Source organism: Bufo bufo, chromosome 4 (genome assembly GCF_905171765.1).
Source record: "Bufo bufo chromosome 4, aBufBuf1.1, whole genome shotgun sequence".
Classification (NCBI taxonomy): domain Eukaryota; kingdom Metazoa; phylum Chordata; class Amphibia; order Anura; family Bufonidae; genus Bufo; species Bufo bufo.
Genome location: NC_053392.1, coordinates 512,265,081 through 512,284,234, shown reverse-complemented (window position 1 = coordinate 512,284,234; position 19,154 = coordinate 512,265,081). Strand labels below are relative to the sequence as shown.

General features: G+C 45.2%; 1 protein-coding gene across 2 annotated transcripts in view; it reads left to right on the top strand.

Moving 5' to 3' along the window:
• RALGAPA2 (Ral GTPase activating protein catalytic subunit alpha 2) overlaps nucleotides 1-19,154 on the top strand; it is a 344,341-nt gene that overhangs the window by 108,854 nt on the left and 216,333 nt on the right. For both annotated transcript variants that reach the window (XM_040429694.1, XM_040429695.1), the window contains exons 22-23: nucleotides 6,621-6,719; nucleotides 7,859-8,014. In XM_040429694.1, the coding sequence (XP_040285628.1) occupies nucleotides 6,621-6,719; nucleotides 7,859-8,014 (255 nt within the window). The remainder of the gene's footprint in view (nucleotides 1-6,620; nucleotides 6,720-7,858; nucleotides 8,015-19,154) is intronic.

Below are 19,154 nucleotides of genomic sequence, written 5' to 3'. Positions count from 1 at the left end.
TCATCAGGTGCGTCTTATAAAGCGAAAAATACGGTAATTGTCTTTGGTTATTGCCAAGAACCTGTGTCCTTTATGAGATATACAAGTTTCAGTTTCCCAGTCTATATCTGGGTAGTTGAAGTCCCCCATAATAACCACCTCATTATGATCTGCCACCTCGTCTATCTCGTTTAGTAGTAGATTTTCTGTGGACTCTGGTATATTAGGTGGTTTATAATAAACTCCTATTAGTAATTTATTATTGTTTTTGCTTCCATGTATTTCTACCCACAGTGACTCCACATGTTCATGTCCCTCACTTATATCTTCTCAGACTGTGGGCTTTAGGCTACTTTCACACTTGCGGCAGAGTGATCCGTTGCCGGAACTGCCTGCCGGATCCGGCAAACGGACAGCATTTGTAGACTGATCCGAATGCGGATCCGTCTTACAAAGGCATTGCAAGAACAGATTCGTCTCTCCCCACGTCATTCGGAGAAACGGATGCATTTTATAATTTTTTTTTTCACATTTTTATCGGTCTGCGCATGCAGAAGGACGGATTCGGCATTCCTGGTATTTTTAATGCCGGATTTGGCACTAATACATTTAAATGTAAATTAATACCGGATCCGGAATTTTGGACGGAGAGAATACCGCAGCATACCGTCCAAAACGCCGTTCAGTGACTGAACTGAAGACCTCCTGATGCATCCTGAACGGATTTCTCTCCATTCAGAATGCATGGGGATAAAACTGATCTTTTCCGGTATTGAGCCCCTATGACGGAACTTGGTGACGGAAAAACGCTAGTGTGAAAGTACCCTTAGAGAAGGACTTTATGTAAAGGCAGACCCCTCCCCCTCTCTGGTTTTTGTGATCCTTTCTAAACAGACTGTAACCTTGTACATTAACTGCCCAGTCATAGCTATCATCCAGCCATGTCTCAGTTATTCCCACTATGTCATAGTCCTCCTCACACATCACTAATTCCAGCTCCCCAGTTTTATTAGTCAGGCTTCTGGCATTAGTATACATACATTTAAGAGGTTTATGTATATATATTTTTTTGTGTGATTGTCTTACTTTTTCTACTACTACTTTATTAGAGCTCTGATGTTAAAGCGAACCTTTCACCTGCATTTCACTTAATAAACTATCAAAAGTACCTTATAGATCATCCTCATTGTGTTAGCATACGGTCTTGTCCCGCTTTTCTGTGATGTATATGCATGAAAAAAATCGCTTTATAAAGTACTCTTCTCCAGCTCCACAAGTCACGGTAGAAGTCAAGGGGGTAGCCCTTCCCTCACTCCAGGCTGTAACTCCCCTGCCCTAACCCCGCCTCTATGCAGTCTAATTGACACCCGGCTCAGTCGCCGGGACCGCGCTTGTACAGGCGGCGCATGCGCCGTCAGACTCGAGCGCGATCCTGTAACTGAATCGCGCATGCGCCGTCCCCGATGCCTGCCTGTCTTCAAGATAGCCATCTAATTAAATCTGGGTTTGTCACGTGTATATCTATGTATAGATAGATAGCCCCATGAAATATGCAGACTTTTTGACATATAATACCTGCTGAATATGATAACAATGCTCCAGATGATCACTGGCTTGCGATCTGCGGCAAGTCAACAGTGATCACGTGGACGCATGGAGCGTGAAGATCGGGGCGCGCGCGAGGAAGAGAAAACAGGCAGGCATCGGGACGGACCATGCGCGATTCAGTTACAGGATCGCGGTTGAGTCAAACGGCGCATGCGCCGCCTGTACAAGCGCGGTCCCGGCGACTGAGCCGGGTGTCAATTAGACTGCATAGAGGCGGGGTTAGGACAGGGGAGTTACAGCCTGGAGTGAGGGAAGGGCTACCCCCTTGACTTCTAACGTGACTTGTGGAGCTGGAGAAGAGTACTTTATAAGGCGATTTTTTTCATGCATATACATGGCAGAAAAGCGGGACAAGACTGTATGATAACACAATGAGGATGATCTATAAGGTACTTTTTGATAGTTTATTAAGTGAAATGCAGGTGTAAGGTTTGCTTTAAGTAACAAAAGGCAGCCATTAGGCGGAGTTACTAAACGGAATCAATTTTTTATATTAAACATATAGACATTTAAATAATTTTTTTATTTTTTTTGTTTAAATTTCCATGTACTCTAAATACTCAATACTCTAAAATCCTGCACTTTTCACCCTGGCCACTATACCTGATAGGCGCCGCTTTTTATTGTGTACAGATCAATTTTCAGCAATTATCTGCTTATCATTACCGGTGGGATTAGAGTGACTAATAACACCTGTACATAGATAACACAGGATCCACCATCCATTACAGGTGATATCTCAGCTTATCTACTCTCTCCTGACCTTTGCACAGGTCACAGATCATGCCTTGTGTCTATGGCCCATGGTGGTTGCTGTAAAGCATGTCTCTAAATGTTGTTAACCGCTCAGACAAGATGGCAGCCGCCATAATCGTGTTCAGAAAGTAGAAGAAGAAAAATCTACAATCAAAACATAAAAGATTAGAAGAAAAAAAAAGATACCCGTTGCTATCTGGTAACTGGCAGATAAAAAGGAATAGGTGACAAATTACCCTTTAAAGCGATCATCTTGATCAACTTAAAGTGTCTGCCTATTGGATACATTTCTAGATAATGAAGGAGCCGTCTGCTTTGATGTCAGTGACTCCTCCCCTGCAGAGCCGGAAGTCACTTTTTAAAGGTTTTGGCTGTGAAGGGCTTTACTTGTTTTAATGGATCTGTAGGTGAAACTGATGTATAAGGGATCAGCCTCAGCTCTACATATTTGTGTCAATATTTGTGTAGTAGATTTGTGGGGAACTCAACTAAAGTCTTGTTTTAATCATATAGTGTCCTCCGCAGTCCAACAGGTTTGCTATAATTTATGCCAGAAACTGGAGTAAATTGTAGCTCAAATCTTCTTTAGATCATGATGAATTAGATTCTTCTCTAGATTAGCTAATCTGACACACAGGTTATTAAGACGCCTGCGCATATTGTTCTAGAGAACTTCTTACGAAGACTGGTTGTTAATTCACCAGTCTTGATGGGGGGGGGGGGGGGGGGTCACTGAGCTTTTACAAAACTTTTGATGTCCTAGAGATATACCAAAGGCGCTGAGACTAAAATTGCTTGAAGCACTCGCATAGCCCACTCTCTATCCTCGTTGCAGGAGGTAAGCCCATAGACTTTCCATTGAGTCTGTCTTGCTTCCTCTCCTGCAGCGCAGATAGACAGTGTGCTATGCAGGAGCTTCTCTCTCCTCCTTTTAGCGATCTCAGCGCTCAGACCCCCACCAAGTTTTGTGAAAGCTCAGTGACCCTTTAATAAGTCCCCGCTTCCCAGTGAGTATAAGTGTCTCCCATCTCTGGTGACGCTTATCTCTGGCCAAAAAATAAATAATTGAACCAGAGCCCTTCATGCTATCAAACCAGTTTTTCCATGAATGACTAGGACTTATGAATATGCAGGATCGGCCGACTAATAGCGAGACCAGACTACTCATGTAAATGAGCATTTTATCCTAGTCCAGGGCTGGCCAACCTGCAACCCTCCAGCTGTTGTAAAACTACAATTCCCACCATGCCCTGCTGTAGGCTGATGTCTGTAGGCAGTCTTTGCATGCTGGGACTTGTAGTTTTACGACAGCTGGAGAGCCTCAGGTTGGCCATCCCTGTCCTAGTCCACTAGTAACAGGAGTCTGCAACCTGCTGGGCTGTAAGAATCTGGTCCACTGCTGTCTATGTCTGTGGGCAACACTGAGAAATGTGAATTGCGTTTTAGACCTTAAAGGGAACCTGTCACCAGTTTTATGGTGTCCTAACTAAGAGCAACATAAATAAGTGACTGATTCTCTTAGCAAAATTCTGGGTCACTTTCTTTAATTGACCCAGTCAATCTGCCAACATCTTGTATTGAAAAGCTCTAGCTGATAATGATGAGTCCTGAATATTCATGAGCTCCTGACTCTCCCCGCCCACCTGCTGCTGATTGACAGTTATTTTCCATATGAATCAGCAGCAGGTGGGCAGGGGAGTGGCTATAGCTCTGAATTAAACATACGCTGGACTCAATGACATCACGCTGGACTCAAATCAGCTCATTAGCATGCGGCATCTTTGTGTTTATATTATGAGGTAACCATCTGTCACACCAGTAAGTGAATACATCTAAGGTACTTTTTAGTAGTTAATGATTGTATATAATTAGTTAGATTATAATCAAATATCCACATGACAGGTTCCCTTTAAATAGCTTCTGAAGCCTCGCGGAGTGATTATGGTTACATTCTATGAGATGGTGAGAGCTTATAATTATGACTTATTATGGGGGTCCATAAACAGCGCTGCTTTTCCGCTGCCGGCAGGTTGGTGATGGTCACAGCAGCGTTAGGATGTGCGTCGCCCTCTCATCCGGCACTGAGGGTGTCACCGCTTTTTGCTTTGGTAATTGCCATTCTGTGAGTGCGGTGAAGCAAACTAATTCTCAACGGTAGTAATGTAGTCTGTAGAGCGAAGACTGCTTTGGCATTGTGTAAGTCGCAGCAGCTTCCAGTACATTCCCCGTCCGCCTTACTGTATGTTAGAGCAGTGCACATATGTGTAATCAAACACGGGGCATCCATATAGCTGAACCCAATGGTGGCCAACCAGGAATGTGCTGGCTACAGAGAATAATTGCTTTATTTTGCTCCACAGGTCGCACCCACCCATCTTTTCTCCGATGTTCAGTTTTTATCAGAAAGAAACAGCCTTTATTCTCAATAAGGGTCAAAACAAGTATAAGCTCAGACATTTAACTTATTTTACCAGAACTTTGGTGCGGGATTAAAGGAGTATTCTAGTTATAGAAGGTTATCCCCTATTAACAATCAGATTGGGGGGTCCTACTGCTGGGAATCCCCACTGATCATGAGAACGGGGGCCACTTACCCTGTGGAGCCCCCCTGGAATGGATGGAGCAAGTGATCTTAAAAGCGCACCGCCACTCCATTCATTTCTGCTGAGTGCCAGAGATGGCCAAGTACAGTGCTCGCTCGTCTCCAGCGCTCTTAGCATGACGGCAGCTTATCTCCTAGGAGTACAATAGGATCGTGCGTAAAAATGAAAGGGAACCTGTCTTGGCCAAAATGCAAAATGTTATAGAGCAGGAGGAGCTGAGCAGATTGATGTATAGCATTATAGGAAAATATTCAGTAAAACTTGTAATTTATACATTTATATTCCTTTAATGTCCAGGAGGAGGTCCTATCAGTGACTGACAGCCTTCCCTCTATTACTGTGTATATAGAGATCGCTGTCAATAACTGATAGGACCGCTCCTTGACTTTAAAGCCCAGAATGAGCCAATAATGAAATACAAGTTTTACTGAATCGTTTCCCACAAAACCATATATCTATCTGCTCAGCTCCTCCTGCTCTATAACATGCTGCCTGCGTCTCAGGCACCATGTTCAACGTGACAATACACTAATGCGTATGGGAGGGGCCTTTAGTTTTTTCTGCATTTTCTTGTGAACTGCACTATGATGTTTGAGCAGCAGGTGGCAGCAGTGTAACACATCATGCTGCATAAGGGAATTTTTTTTTTTTTAACATTATTGACCGTTTCTAATGTTTTTATAATTTATTATTAATGTTAATTAACAATCCATCTTAACATCATATTGTACAGGCCAAGATACATATTAATGAATAATCTTAATAAAACAATACAAACCCCCCCTCCCCCCCCCCCAAAAAAAAAAAGCTTTCCATCATATATTTCTTACTCCATAAATCCCAAATTGGTATGTATTCAGAAACCTTCTTTTCTATAAACCAACTAATAGAATCTATCTCCCTGTAAGACTAAATGTTCACATTTCCATTTTTTGGCTCTGTCATTAGCAGAAAAAAGAAGATAACAGAGTGCTGGATGCATCTGTCCCATGAGACACCAGTGACGCCCTCTGGACCCCATTGACTAGGTCTGACGGTTTCTGTCAAGGCAGAACAGTGCAGCACGTTGCCCTATTTTTATTGATGGGCTTTCCATTGAGAGGTCGTGACTGAGGCTTCGATGAAAATATAAGCAGGGCTTTGCCATATTTAATCCTCATCGCCTATGTCGCCACGTTCCAGTTTTTAATATTCATTTCCTTGCGCATTGCAACAATTTCCTGCAAACAAATCAGGGAGCAGTGGTTTTGATTGATGGAGCCCAATATGTTCTCCCAGGACTCGTTTGATGTTGTCATTTTTGTGGTCTGCAAATTGCTGATCTGTAAAACGCAGATACTGGCCGTGTACATTTTCCTATTTTTTGGAACAGTACGTCCTGCCCTCTGTTCGAACTATCTATTGTCTGCAAAAAAACAATAGGACTTTTTTTTTTTTTTGAAGAGCCGCATAACAGACATATGGATGCGGACAGTACATGGTGTGCTGTCCACCTCTTTTGCGGCTCCATTAAAATGAATGGGTCAGCAAAACTGACCAGATGCGGCCCAAAACCGTGTGATAAGGATTTCTCCTCGCCTTTTGCTTCAGCATTGGTTTATACAACTTTGAGGTTAATTCTTTTAATGAAGATTTAAAAAATGTAATTTAATCTAGTTTTATTTTCTTTTTCAGATTAGAGACAACTTATCAATCAGTCTGGACAATCAGTCTTCCCCTTCGCCCCCCATTTTGATCCCACCGCTTCGAATGTTTGCCTCTTGGTTGTTTAAGGTAAGTTTCCTGTATTTCGGAATGATTTCTATTGAGCTATGACTAGTATAAGATTAGATGTCATCACAGGATTCCTTTCATACTGGACATTACAGTAAGGTACATATGATTTAAAGTGTTTATCCCATGATTATTGTTAAAAATGAAAATCCGACATCATATAGTACATGGCAATCTTTTTCTAACAAAGCCAGGACCAGCCATTACTCCAAATGCTCTGCTAGATTTATTTCAGGCTGCAACTCAGAGGGAGTGTGTCCTTTTTGCTGCATCTCTTTCCCTGTAACTGCCACAGCTTCTAACAGAACATATGGCTGGCGGCAGTTGAAGTTTTAACCTGAGCACATTTCGACCAGCTCAGTGAGATGGACATAAAAATAAGGAAAAGAACAAACAGCAGGTGGCGCTGTACAGATATATTTAAAGGGATTCTGTCACCTCGTTTTAGGTTATAGAGCTGCGGACATGCACGGCTAGATCGCCGCTAGCATGTCCGCAATATACCTGTCCTATAGGGCTGTGAAGGAGCCCAGCACCGCCTGCGTCCTCCGAATCTCCTCCTTGCTCACAGTTAGATTGCCGTAATCTCGTGATGCGCTAGCTCACGCATGAGCAGTTCCTTCCCTGAGGCTGATGCCAGCACAGGGAAGGAACACGATACCGGCACTGCGCATGCGCGAGATTACGGCAATCTAACTGTGAAGAAAGGAGGAGATTCGGAGGATGCAGGCGGTGCTGGGCTCCTTCACAGGGGGTGTGGCTGGGCACCAGGAAGGTTCGTACAGCCCCTTGAGCACCTTACCGGGCTCATTTACATATCTCTAAAATCATTTTTTAAGCACCATAAAAGCACACAGCCCGATAGGACAGCTATATTGCGGACATGCTAGCGGCGATCTAGCCGTGCATGTCCGCAGCTCTATAACCTAAAACGAGGTGACAGAATCCCTTTAATTGAAAAGCTCAAGGACTAAATTAGTTTTTTAATTGCTTGCAATTATGAAAGTATTCAGATTGAAAAATGTAGAATATGTTTCGTGACACAACCCCTTTCAGCAGGCTAACTTTCTGGTATTTGTTAGTGCACTGTGCGCCCATTTCACAAAATGATTTTATCCTTGTGTTTGGTTTCCAAACAGGCAACTACTCTGCCCAGCGAGTATAAGGAAGGCAAACTGCAGGCGTACAAGCTGATATGTGGCATGATGACAAGACGCCAAGATGTCCTACCAAACTCTGATGTTTTGGTTCATTTTTATCTTGTCCTGCACAATGGCCTCAATCATGAAGATCAAGTAAGTGTTGTGGGCATCAGCTCATGTGCTGAATGCCTCTGCTCACTGTCACTCTGGCATTTATTCATCCATACACCTGCTCAGAGATTTCATTGTCATCTGCATAATTTACCCATTGACAGTCATTGACATGTATGATCGGTGAGGGGTCTAACCACTATGACCCCCATCAGTCACAAGAACCATGGTCTCCAAGTCTCCTATGGAAAGTGGTCATTTCTGTAGGACTGGAGAGTACAGCTCTTGGCGGTCTCAGTCAGTCCCATAGAAGTCAATGGAATGGTGATCATGCATGCACAGTAGGGTTGCACCGGGTATTGAATTATCGATACCCAATCGATACTATTGTACCGGGATGTGCCATTTACCGCTACTTGGCTGGGCTACTGCGCAGACTAGTATCACAGAACATGGCGCGCACGCTGATCTCAGAGCGCACCATGTTTTCTTTAGCACTGTGCCGCTGCATCGAATGAGAAAAGGGGAGGAGGATGGGAGGGGCTGTGGCCACTGCGCCACCAATGAAGATAACTAACCCATTAATTCAAATATAGGCGGCAGGTGCCAGTGGCAGAATCGCATACCTGCCACCCGGCTCTATGACAAGGTGCTGCAATCCGCGGCAATTAACCCTTCAGGTGCCCCACCTGAGGGGTTAATTGCCGCGGATCGCAACGTCTTATCACAGAGGCCGGGTATGTGATTCTGCCGCGGCACCCGCTGCCTATATTTGTATTGAAAAGTTAGTTATCCTTATTGGTGGTGCAGTGGTAGGATCGGAGCCCCAGCAGGGCTCCAATCGGTTACCATGGCAGCCAGGAGACTACTGAAGCCCTGGCTGCCATAGTAATCTCCCTGCTGCTGTGTGCACAAAGCAGAGAGATTACCAGTGTGCCTCGTCATAAATTAGGTCCATCTTTTGGCTCCGCAGGGGATACCAAAATTGGTGTAAAACACTGGTCTATGATAAACTCCCCCATAATATTTCACATAAACTAAAATTTCTGCAGCATCTTTGTAGAACTCCATTCCTGTTTTTTCCTCCTGCCAATGCATGACTATGTTGGCAAATAGGTGCTATTATTCTCCTTGTCAGTGGGGGGTGTCCCTACAGTGTATGACCCTGTCCAGTGCTGGCATGTAGAATGGTAACACTCTGATGTCAGTTAATTCATGTGTTTTTAAGGGGAGTAGCAGAGGAACAGCACAGGGTTCTAAAAGAAGGATGCTCCAGATTTGTTATTTCATTAGGTCATGACGAGAGCTGAAAGAATCTGGAATTTCTTGTACTAGTGTTGTGAAAGGCTTAAAGGGGCTCTCCAGGCTTTTAATATTTCAATATCAGATAGGCGGGGGTCTGACACCGGGCACTGGCAATGATCAGCTGTGTGAAGGGAAGGCGCTCGTGCCGTCTCCCTTCTCTCTTTCTGCCCGCCATAGACATAGGAGATAAGGGAGACGGCAGACGCACCTTCCCTACATACAGCTGATCAGCGGGGATGCCTGGTGTCGGACCCCTGCTGATCTGATATTGATGACCTGTCCTGAGGATAGGTCATCAATATTAAAAGCCCGGAGGACCCCTTTAACCGATTAATTGCTAGCATGCAAGAATATTTTTGACACCTGTCCGTGACCTTTCTGGACTGATGCTTGCATTGGCGTGAATGATGATTTTCTAATTACTATGCAGTTTGAATGCTTAATTTTTGATGTAAGGGCTAAAATTCACGTACACAAGAAACGGCCAGCTCACCCCTCTTACGACTTTCACAGTATTCGTGCTGCGGAGTCTCCCCAGAGTGTGATGAGTAAAATCCTCAGTTTATCATATCTAAAATGGAAAATCCTGCAAGGAACATTGTATAAATAGCCAAATATTAACAACAAAAAAAATGCTACATTATTTGCTGTAATATGTGACTCTTGGGCCAGGATAAGCCTATTCCTTCAAGGTCTGTCCTCTTGGTCCTTTGAGATCTTTCCTATTAATAAGGACTATTAGCGCATGAAGATGGTTAGGAAGATCACGTGAGGTTAACATGGCCAAGAGGTTAAATGCATGTTTTCTTCCCAGAACATAATAAACCTTTCTCAGGTTCCATTCTAGTTTCTGAAGTAGCGCAGTGTCAGACTCCTTATCTCTCAGTCCTCCAGCAAGAATAATACAAAAGGAGCCCTTTATTCCTAATGCAGGTCAGAATGACCTGTTCTTGTGATAATGTGATCTCTCATATGTGAATCCATGAGGCAAGAAGTCTCAGCTTTCATGCATAATGATACTTCCGGCGAATCAGTATCTCCAGGAAGGCACTCTGCTTAAAGGGGTTGGCCACCTTTTGAAGGGGTTTTGTCAACCCCCGTCCCCTTTCGGGCAGACCTTCAAGGGGAAGTACACTTACCAGCTCCCTGGCGCTGGGTCCCATCTCCTTCGCTCCTCAGCCTTGGTTCCTTCACTCAGGTCTCCTTCTATCAACATCCGCTTTGTCACTGCTGCAGCCAGTCGCTGGCTGCAGCGGTGACCTGCTCCCCTTTGGTAATTGACATGACACAGGAGGAGCAGGTCAACGCTGCAGCCAGCAGTTGGCTGCAACAGTATCACAGCGGATCTTGACAGCGGGGGACCAGAGCGTGGCAGCCGAGGCTGGGGAGCAAAGGTAAGTAGGTCTCCCTTTGCAGGTCTGCCCAGGAGGGTGCGGGTTGCAAGAAAACTCCCCAAAGGCTGCCAACCCTTTTAAGAAGCCTTTGGCACCCTCATTGGGTGTTACCATTGCTGTTCATAGTGTTAAAAGCTAGTATTTCCCTGCAGTAACAAGGTTAATAGGAAATTGCAAGTAAATAAAAAGGGGTATAAACTTTAAAAAATAAGTTTTACATGATACAAATACTGCTGCCTTTTTCATTAGGCTCAGCTGCAATACCAGACACAACCTGTAGACTGATGTGGTGCTGTTTTTGGAAGAAGGCAGCCATGTTTTTCTCATGCTGTTGCTGTGGCTATTTTAAAGGTGTTATCTGGCCTTTAAAAGAAGGCATACTTACTCACCAATCCCCCGCTGCTCCCGCTCTGAGATCTGGGGGGGGTTCCCTGCCAGTCTTTACTTCCTGAAAATTCTCAACACACATTTCGTGTTGAGAAAGAGCAGGGAGCAGAGACGAGCGGTGAGGTGAGTATGACTTCTTTTATTTATTTACGCCTTTTATGACCTTTTTTTTTAAATTACAGAAATAAGAAATAAGTGAATTGTTCCTTATGACCCGAAGGCATTTAGTCTTCTTCTAGTAATATTTAATGGTTCATTCATGTCTGGGTTGGAGGCTGCAGTTGCAGAATCCTGCGGATGTAGATAGTTGCCACATATCGGCCTAGGGACTGCCCTGCCCAGAAACACCCCAGAATCCCCAGAAAACTCCCATTGACCTCGCCCCTTTGATGTGCAGTTGGCCCCATCCCCTTTTTCCAGGACTGGTGAAAACGTTGGAGTTGACTGGGAAGTATAGCGCTAAATGTAGTGCTGTGCTTACCATCAAAACAACAGAAACCATGTCGGCCCCTCATGGACGCATTGTAAGTCCGTGGGGTCCTTCAGGTGCTGGTGGTATCTGTAATAAAGTGCAACAAGGAGATGAATATAATCTGAAACCATCAGACAAGTGGAAATGGAACCCAAGAAGGTAATATGTGGGGGGGTCATTTATCAAACTAGTGTAAAGTAGAACTGGCTTAGTTGCCCAGAGCAACCAATCAGATTCCACCTTTCATTTTTGACAGCTCCTTTGGAAAATGAAAGGTGGAATCTGATTGGTTGCTATGGGCAACTAAGCCAGTTCTACTTTACACCAGTTTGATAAATGACCCCAGTGGTGGTTATTGAATTCAGGAAATGAACTGGATTATCTGATCTCGGTATTGAAGATTACACCAGTATTTTAGGAGAGTGTGACCTAATCAGAGAAACAAGTAACTTGCTGAGAAATAGACGAGCGATAGCTAGATGAGTAATAGGTAGATAGATATGAGATAGATAATACAGAGATGGGTGGATAGATAGATATTAGAGAGATATAAATGAGATAATAGACAGATGATAGATATTGCAGAGATAGAGAGATATTAGTTAGATAATTAGAAAGATGGATAATAGAGGGATGGATAGATATTAGAGAGAGATAGATAAATTAGATAAGATAGATGGATGATAGATGGATAATTGCAGAGAGAGAGAGAGAGAGAGAGAGAGATATGAGACAGACAGGTAGATGAGCGAGAGACGGGTAGAGAGACAGATCATAGACGTGGATACAGTGCTGTGGATTATTTTGACAGTGAAGAATAGTAAATTGCTCAGTCGTTTTGTGTGCTTTTTATTTTTGGATATGGCGTTTTGAGGTAAAGTATAGAAAAGGGGTCAGCTGCAAAATAAGTCCAACTTTCTAATAGCGTAAAAGTTCAATAAAAAAAAAAAAAAAAGAATTTTTGATTTCAGTAGAGTCCTGGTTATCAGTCACTCTCTTCATTACATGTAAAATGATAAATGCAGGGCCCTACAATTTCAGCGCATGCTGCCAGCTCCATAATGATCTCTTTTAATGTAAAACCCAGTATTCTGAATGTTTTAAGTGCAGGGAAAATGTAATAATGGTCATGTCCTGATTTCTTATGTAATGGCTCTATGAAGTGCAGGTATGTGTGCGGTGTAATAAGTACTGCTAAGAAGACCCTGGATTTTGGTAAATTGCTGGGAAAAGTGGGGAATGCTCTTGATGCCCTGTTTTATGAGAGGTCTTCTGCTTTTATGGCTGGGCAGATGGATGCAGCTGGACCCTACCCGAGTAACGCGCAGCTGGACCCTACCCGAGTAACGCGCAGCTGGACCCTACCCGAGTAACGCGCAGCTGGACCCTACCCGAGTAACGCGCAGCTGGACCCTACCCGAGTAACGCGCAGCTGGACCCTACCCGAGTAACGCGCAGCTGGACCCTACCCGAGTAACGCGCAGCTGGACCCTACCCGAGTAACGCGCAGCTGGACCCTACCCGAGTAACGCGCAGCTGGACCCTACCCGAGTAACGCGCAGCTGGACCCTACCCGAGTAACGCGCAGCTGGACCCTACCCGAGTAACGCGCAGCTGGACCCTACCCGAGTAACGCGCAGCTGGACCCTACCCGAGTAACGCGCAGCTGGACCCTACCCGAGTAACGCGCAGCTGGACCCTACCCGAGTAACGCGCAGCTGGACCCTACCCGAGTAACGCGCAGCTGGACCCTACCCGAGTAACGCGCAGCTGGACCCTACCCGAGTAACGCGCAGCTGGACCCTACCCGAGTAACGCGCAGCTGGACCCTACCCGAGTATCGCGCAGCTGGACCCTACCCGAGTATCGCGCAGCTGGACCCTACCCGAGTATCGCGCAGCTGGACCCTACCCGAGTATCGCGCAGCTGGACCCTACCCGAGTATCGCGCAGCTGGACCCTACCCGAGTATCGCGCAGCTGGACCCTACCCGAGTATCGCGCAGCTGGACCCTACCCGAGTAACGCGCAGCTGGACCCTACCCGAGTAACGCGCAGCTGGACCCTACCCGAGTAACGCGCAGCTGGACCCTACCCGAGTAACGCGCAGCTGGACCCTACCCGAGTAACGCGCAGCTGGACCCTACCCGAGTAACGCGCAGCTGGACCCTACCCGAGTAACGCGCAGCTGGACCCTACCCGAGTAACGCGCAGCTGGACCCTACCCGAGTAACGCGCAGCTGGACCCTACCCGAGTAACGCGCAGCTGGACCCTACCCGAGTAACGCGCAGCTGGACCCTACCCGAGTAACGCGCAGCTGGACCCTACCCGAGTAACGCGCAGCTGGACCCTACCCGAGTAACGCGCAGCTGGACCCTACCCGAGTAACGCGCAGCTGGACCCTACCCGAGTAACGCGCAGCTGGACCCTACCCGAGTAACGCGCAGCTGGACCCTACCCGAGTAACGCGCAGCTGGACCCTACCCGAGTAACGCGCAGCTGGACCCTACCCGAGTAACGCGCAGCTGGACCCTACCCGAGTAACGCGCAGCTGGACCCTACCCGAGTAACGCGCAGCTGGACCCTACCCGAGTAACGCGCAGCTGGACCCTACCCGAGTAATAAGGCAGCTGGACCCTACCCGAGTAATAAGGCAGCTGGACCCTACCCGAGTAATAAGTGGTGGCTTAGCAGCCAAGGTTTCCCTAAACACTTCCATTGTATGATGTATTTGTAATATATCTTCTATAGACCCCTGCTGTACCTCTGGGTGCCCCATAACTTTTTAGGCGGCATATAGCCAATTAGTTTCTATTGATTTCATATGGAATCTAAGAAAAAATGTACCAACATTTACTGTTTTACACTGGTATCCTCCCCAAAAAGGATCAGCATTATCTTATTTTTTCCAGATATTAGTATCCTGTTCTCTATTGGCACCATACAGTGGCACATAAAGTGCCTATAGAGCAGTGGTGGCGAACCTATGGCACGGGTGCCAGAGGTTGCACTCATAGCCCTCCCTGGAAAAAGTCTATGGTGTACCAATATGCCTTAGACTTTTCCTGCCATTCATCAGCGCAGGGCGCACTATGAACAGCACAGGCAGCGCACTGAATGTAGGCAGGCTATTATAGCTACATGATAAAGTACATGAAAGATATAATATATTGGGCTGTGGTGTTCAGGGTAAACTGCCATGTTGGCACTTTGCGATAAATAAGTGGGTTTTGGGTTGCACTTTGGGCACTTGGTCTGTAAAAGGTTCCCCATCACTACTGTAGAGGCACCCATACCGTGCGCATTGATCCTTAAAAGGGTTATCCAAGACTATAAAATGCTCCCCCATATGCCCGGGCCCCTCACATTGAATATACTTACCTGGCTCCTCGCTCCCTGCGCCGCTCCTGGTCCCTGCACCGCGGCTGCTGCTTCTCCCTGTGCGCGGATTAAAGCACCCGGTGTCGGGGGAAGCAGCCAATGGCAGGCGGTGACATGGATGAGCGTCACCTGCAATGCTCGGTAGGCTCGTTCCCGTCCCCGCCTGCCATTGGCATTGATTGACAGGGCCAGGTTTGATCACAGTTAGGCCTCTTGCACACGAACGTTGTGTGCTCGTGGCCCGCATACGGCGGGTCCGCAATACATGGGCACCGGCCCATGTGCACTCCGCATCACGGATGCGGACCCATTCACTTGAATGGGTCCGCAATCACGGAGATGCGGAACAGAAGCACGGATCGGAACCCCACGGAAGCACTACGGAGTGCTTCCGTGGTGTTTCTGTCCATGCCTCCGCACCGCAAAAAAAAAAAAGAACTTGTTCAAGTGCAGAGGGCGCCGCAGTTGCAGAGAGAGCTGAGCCTCTAGGTGTAAGGGCAACGCCCCTGTTGCTCCTAGAGGCTCATTTTCATATATTAAAACATCATTTTTCTCAGCAATGTGGGCACATATGAACATGGGACCAACACAGATGCCTTCAGCTGCCAAGTGCACATGTAACAGGTCAGCCAGTGTGATAGATACAAATCTGCTTGGTCTTTAATTTGCATTACATAAGCAGATCAGTCTAACTTAGGCAATTATTAAAGGGCTGGTCAGAGGTTTCTTTTTTTTGTTTGTTTTTTGAATATCAGGAGCAATGTAAAATAATTTTACAAAACCGTCCCTTCCCTTCCTACACCCTCAGAAAATGTAGATTATGACACCAGATGCCTTGGGATGCCACACGATGGCGCTGTTGGCTGCGGATTTTCCTCATTAACCTAGTTTTGCAGAGCTACCACTATGTGTTTTTTTCCAGACTTCACTTGTTTGTATCAAGATGTTTCCTACCTAAAATGGAAAAGCGGACATTACTCTGAATTGAGAAAATACGATAGTCCAGATCTCTATGAAGTCAACATTCACTAATGAAATATATTTCTAATTGTTGTTTGCAGTTATGTACAATTCTTTTCCTAGTACTGCAAATATTCTAGATAACATTGGCATGAATCACAGGCGTTCCCTCAGGTCTGCGGAACGAGTGTCCTGACCTTTTTATTAGAGCTTTTTTTCTCAGATGTTCTCAAGTCTCCATCAAGGTTTATATCCACTATTAAGCTATTCTTTCCCAATTAAAGGGAGCCTGTCATCCACTTTATGCTGCCCATACTAAGGGCAGTATAAAGTAGAGACAGGTGAGTTGATCTCAGTCTGTCATTTATAAGTTAACAGTAAGTGGTTGCCGAGAACAGACATCACAATCATTGCAGACTGGGCCTGGAAAAGAGTCACGGCCACCTGAGAATAGTCCTGGTTACTTACTTTTAGCTCATGAGTGACACACCGCTGAAATCAGCATTTCTGTCACAATGTTTTGCTGCCCTCAGTGAGATCAGCATACAGTTGATGACGGGTTCCCTTTAAATGAGTTGTGCTGTTTACGGTTGTATCTCTGGAGCATGTTGAGAGCGTGATTATTGCAGATATGGGGGGGCCAACTCTTCATCCATTGTGTAGTAGGTGGGTAGCTCGGTTATGCCAGGTTATCGGAACTTTAGACTGTCAATAGAAAGTGCTGCATATCTGAAAATTAGGGAGACTATAAGAGATATGTGAAGACATAGCCACACGCCAGAATGAATTATGAAGGAGAACCCTGCAAATAAAATTCATAGTAAAGACACGGACAAGAAAAGGCATTTCTATTATAGTGCCGGCCACGTGCGGTCCGCAAAATGCGGAACACACATGGCCGGTGTCCGTGTTTTGCGGATCCGCAATTTGTGGGCCGCAAAACAGTTGCAGATGTGTGAATGGACCCTAAAGAGGGAGAATCTTTATTGTAAGCTCCCATTCAGGGCTTACATGTTCAGGAGGCCCCCGATTTGCACTTCTGTAACATGATCTACAGAGGGACTAATGACACCTGAACACCATCAGGGGTAATTTATTATGATTGCATTTTGCCCATTTTGGGCTAAAAGTCATTTTATCAATTGGTCATAGACACTTATTACACGTTATAGCTAAATTCTTATCACACGGATAAGTGAGTGTTATGAGTTGAGATAAGGGCTGTACATCCAACCATTACAGCAGGTACGTCGTGGCTCCGTGTAAAAGTAGGATACTCTGCAGATAGACTGAAGGCCGACCCTGTAGGACAAAAACTTTTGAAAATTTTTAAGAATTTGGATTGATTATATACATCCGGCTCATAAGTTGCGATGCTGATGTTACATCGTCAGCCAGTTTCCGTCGCTGCTCCTTCTGTTAGGAACATTACTCATTGAACTACTACTCCCATTTTTGCCTTCACTACCACTCCTTACCTCTCCTTTCTCTGTGTGCTGCTTCTAATTGCTAATCAGCTTCTGCTATGAGGTTGTGGCCACACCTTCCAGCTGTGCTGAGTTTTTGATGAAGCAAAAAATGTATAAAAAAAAAACACATACAGTTTTTTGCAACAATATACCTGCACTTAGGGCTAGTTCACACTTCAGTGATTTGGTCCGTAATTTTCATCAATGATTATGAGCCAAAAACACAGAACAGAAATATTTTCATTCTACCTGATCTCTGTGTAGACTCCACTTCTGGTTTTGGCTCACAATCACTGATGGAAATCACTAACCAAATCACTGGTGCAAACTAGGCCTTAGGTCTCATGCACACGGTCCGCAAATTGCGAATCCGCAAAACACAGATTCTGCATTTTGCGTAATTGGACAGCCTGCCCCTAATAGAACAGTCCAATCAGTGTCTGTAAAGCGCTCAATAACAGGACACATCCTATTATTTATTTTTTTGGACATACAGACACAAAATGCACAGGGAATCGTTTCCTTTTTTTTTTTTTTTCCTGCGTCCCATTGAAGTGAATGGTTCCACATACCGGCTGCAAAGAAAACGGAATGGATGCGGAGAAAAAATATGTTTGTGTGCATGTGCCTTTAGACAACATTTTTGTCCATCAAAAAACACATGGCAGACCTAAATTACCTTAATGTAACTCTATTTTGTACCGTAATTAATGTGATTCAGTTTTTCAGTTTTGCTGTGTGTGTGATTTGCTTTTTTTTTCCTTGCTGGAAGAAAACGCACCATAAATGCAGGTATGCTGTTGCAAAAACCACAGCAGAGCCACGAAGTGTGGCAGCACTCTCACTCTGTGCTGCTGACCTTATTTCCTTGCAATTAGATTCCTATCTTGCAAAGGTGTGCAGTTCCCTGTGGTCTGTCTACTGTCCTGTTTACCATTGTGACACTCTGCTGCCAGGCTTGACCTTGGACCTGTTTCTTGGATTCGCACGGACTGTGACTGCCATGAGTTTGGCCTGTTACTGACTGTGTGTTTTGCCTGTTCCTTCAGTATCTTGCACCAGGGTCTCTGACCATTGGGAACATGTAGAAAGGGAGGAGCATCAACTGTCACTGGATGTTCTTGTGTCTTAGGCGGTTTTCTGGGGTTTTTTAAAGCTGGGATTTCCCCCCCAAAAAAATATATATATTGTTTTATTGACATAGTCTTCTACTTTGCAGTATATGAGAACTAGTTTATTATTTACTGCTTTAGTAGAATGGTAATACCAGTACTAATGATGTAGAGCTCAACTTCTGAGACACAGCAGTGTGGAATGAGTGGTCCGGCACAACTTGGTGGCTCACGTTTCCTCGGGCTGCATTCACGCTACTGTCCGCTTAGAAGGTAATAGTGTAGCATGCATTGCTATTCTTTCTGTCTAAATGACGGGCTCCACAACAGAGACCCAACCGAAGCCTATCTAAGTCAGTGGTGTCCATAGGTTGCCACTGGTGTCCATTGTGTGACACAATTGGCACTACTGCAGTGGTTTTTGTTATAACTGAAACTATAACGCCAGTGTGAATAGAACCAAAGACAGGTGTGCCAGTGTTAAAGGGGTTTTCCCATCTGCATCAAAATAATTGAAAATAATCATCTATGAAGGTAGCTATAATTTTGTATTGTATTTCTTTTCTTGCTGCTATCTCCCGTTCTGGGCTGTGGTCATATGACCATGTCCATGCAGCTCTTTCCTATTTCCTGTGATGTTAAGTCCATGGGTGTGGCAGTGATAGGGGAGTGTCTATGTAACTAGCTGGGTGGTGTTAGGGGT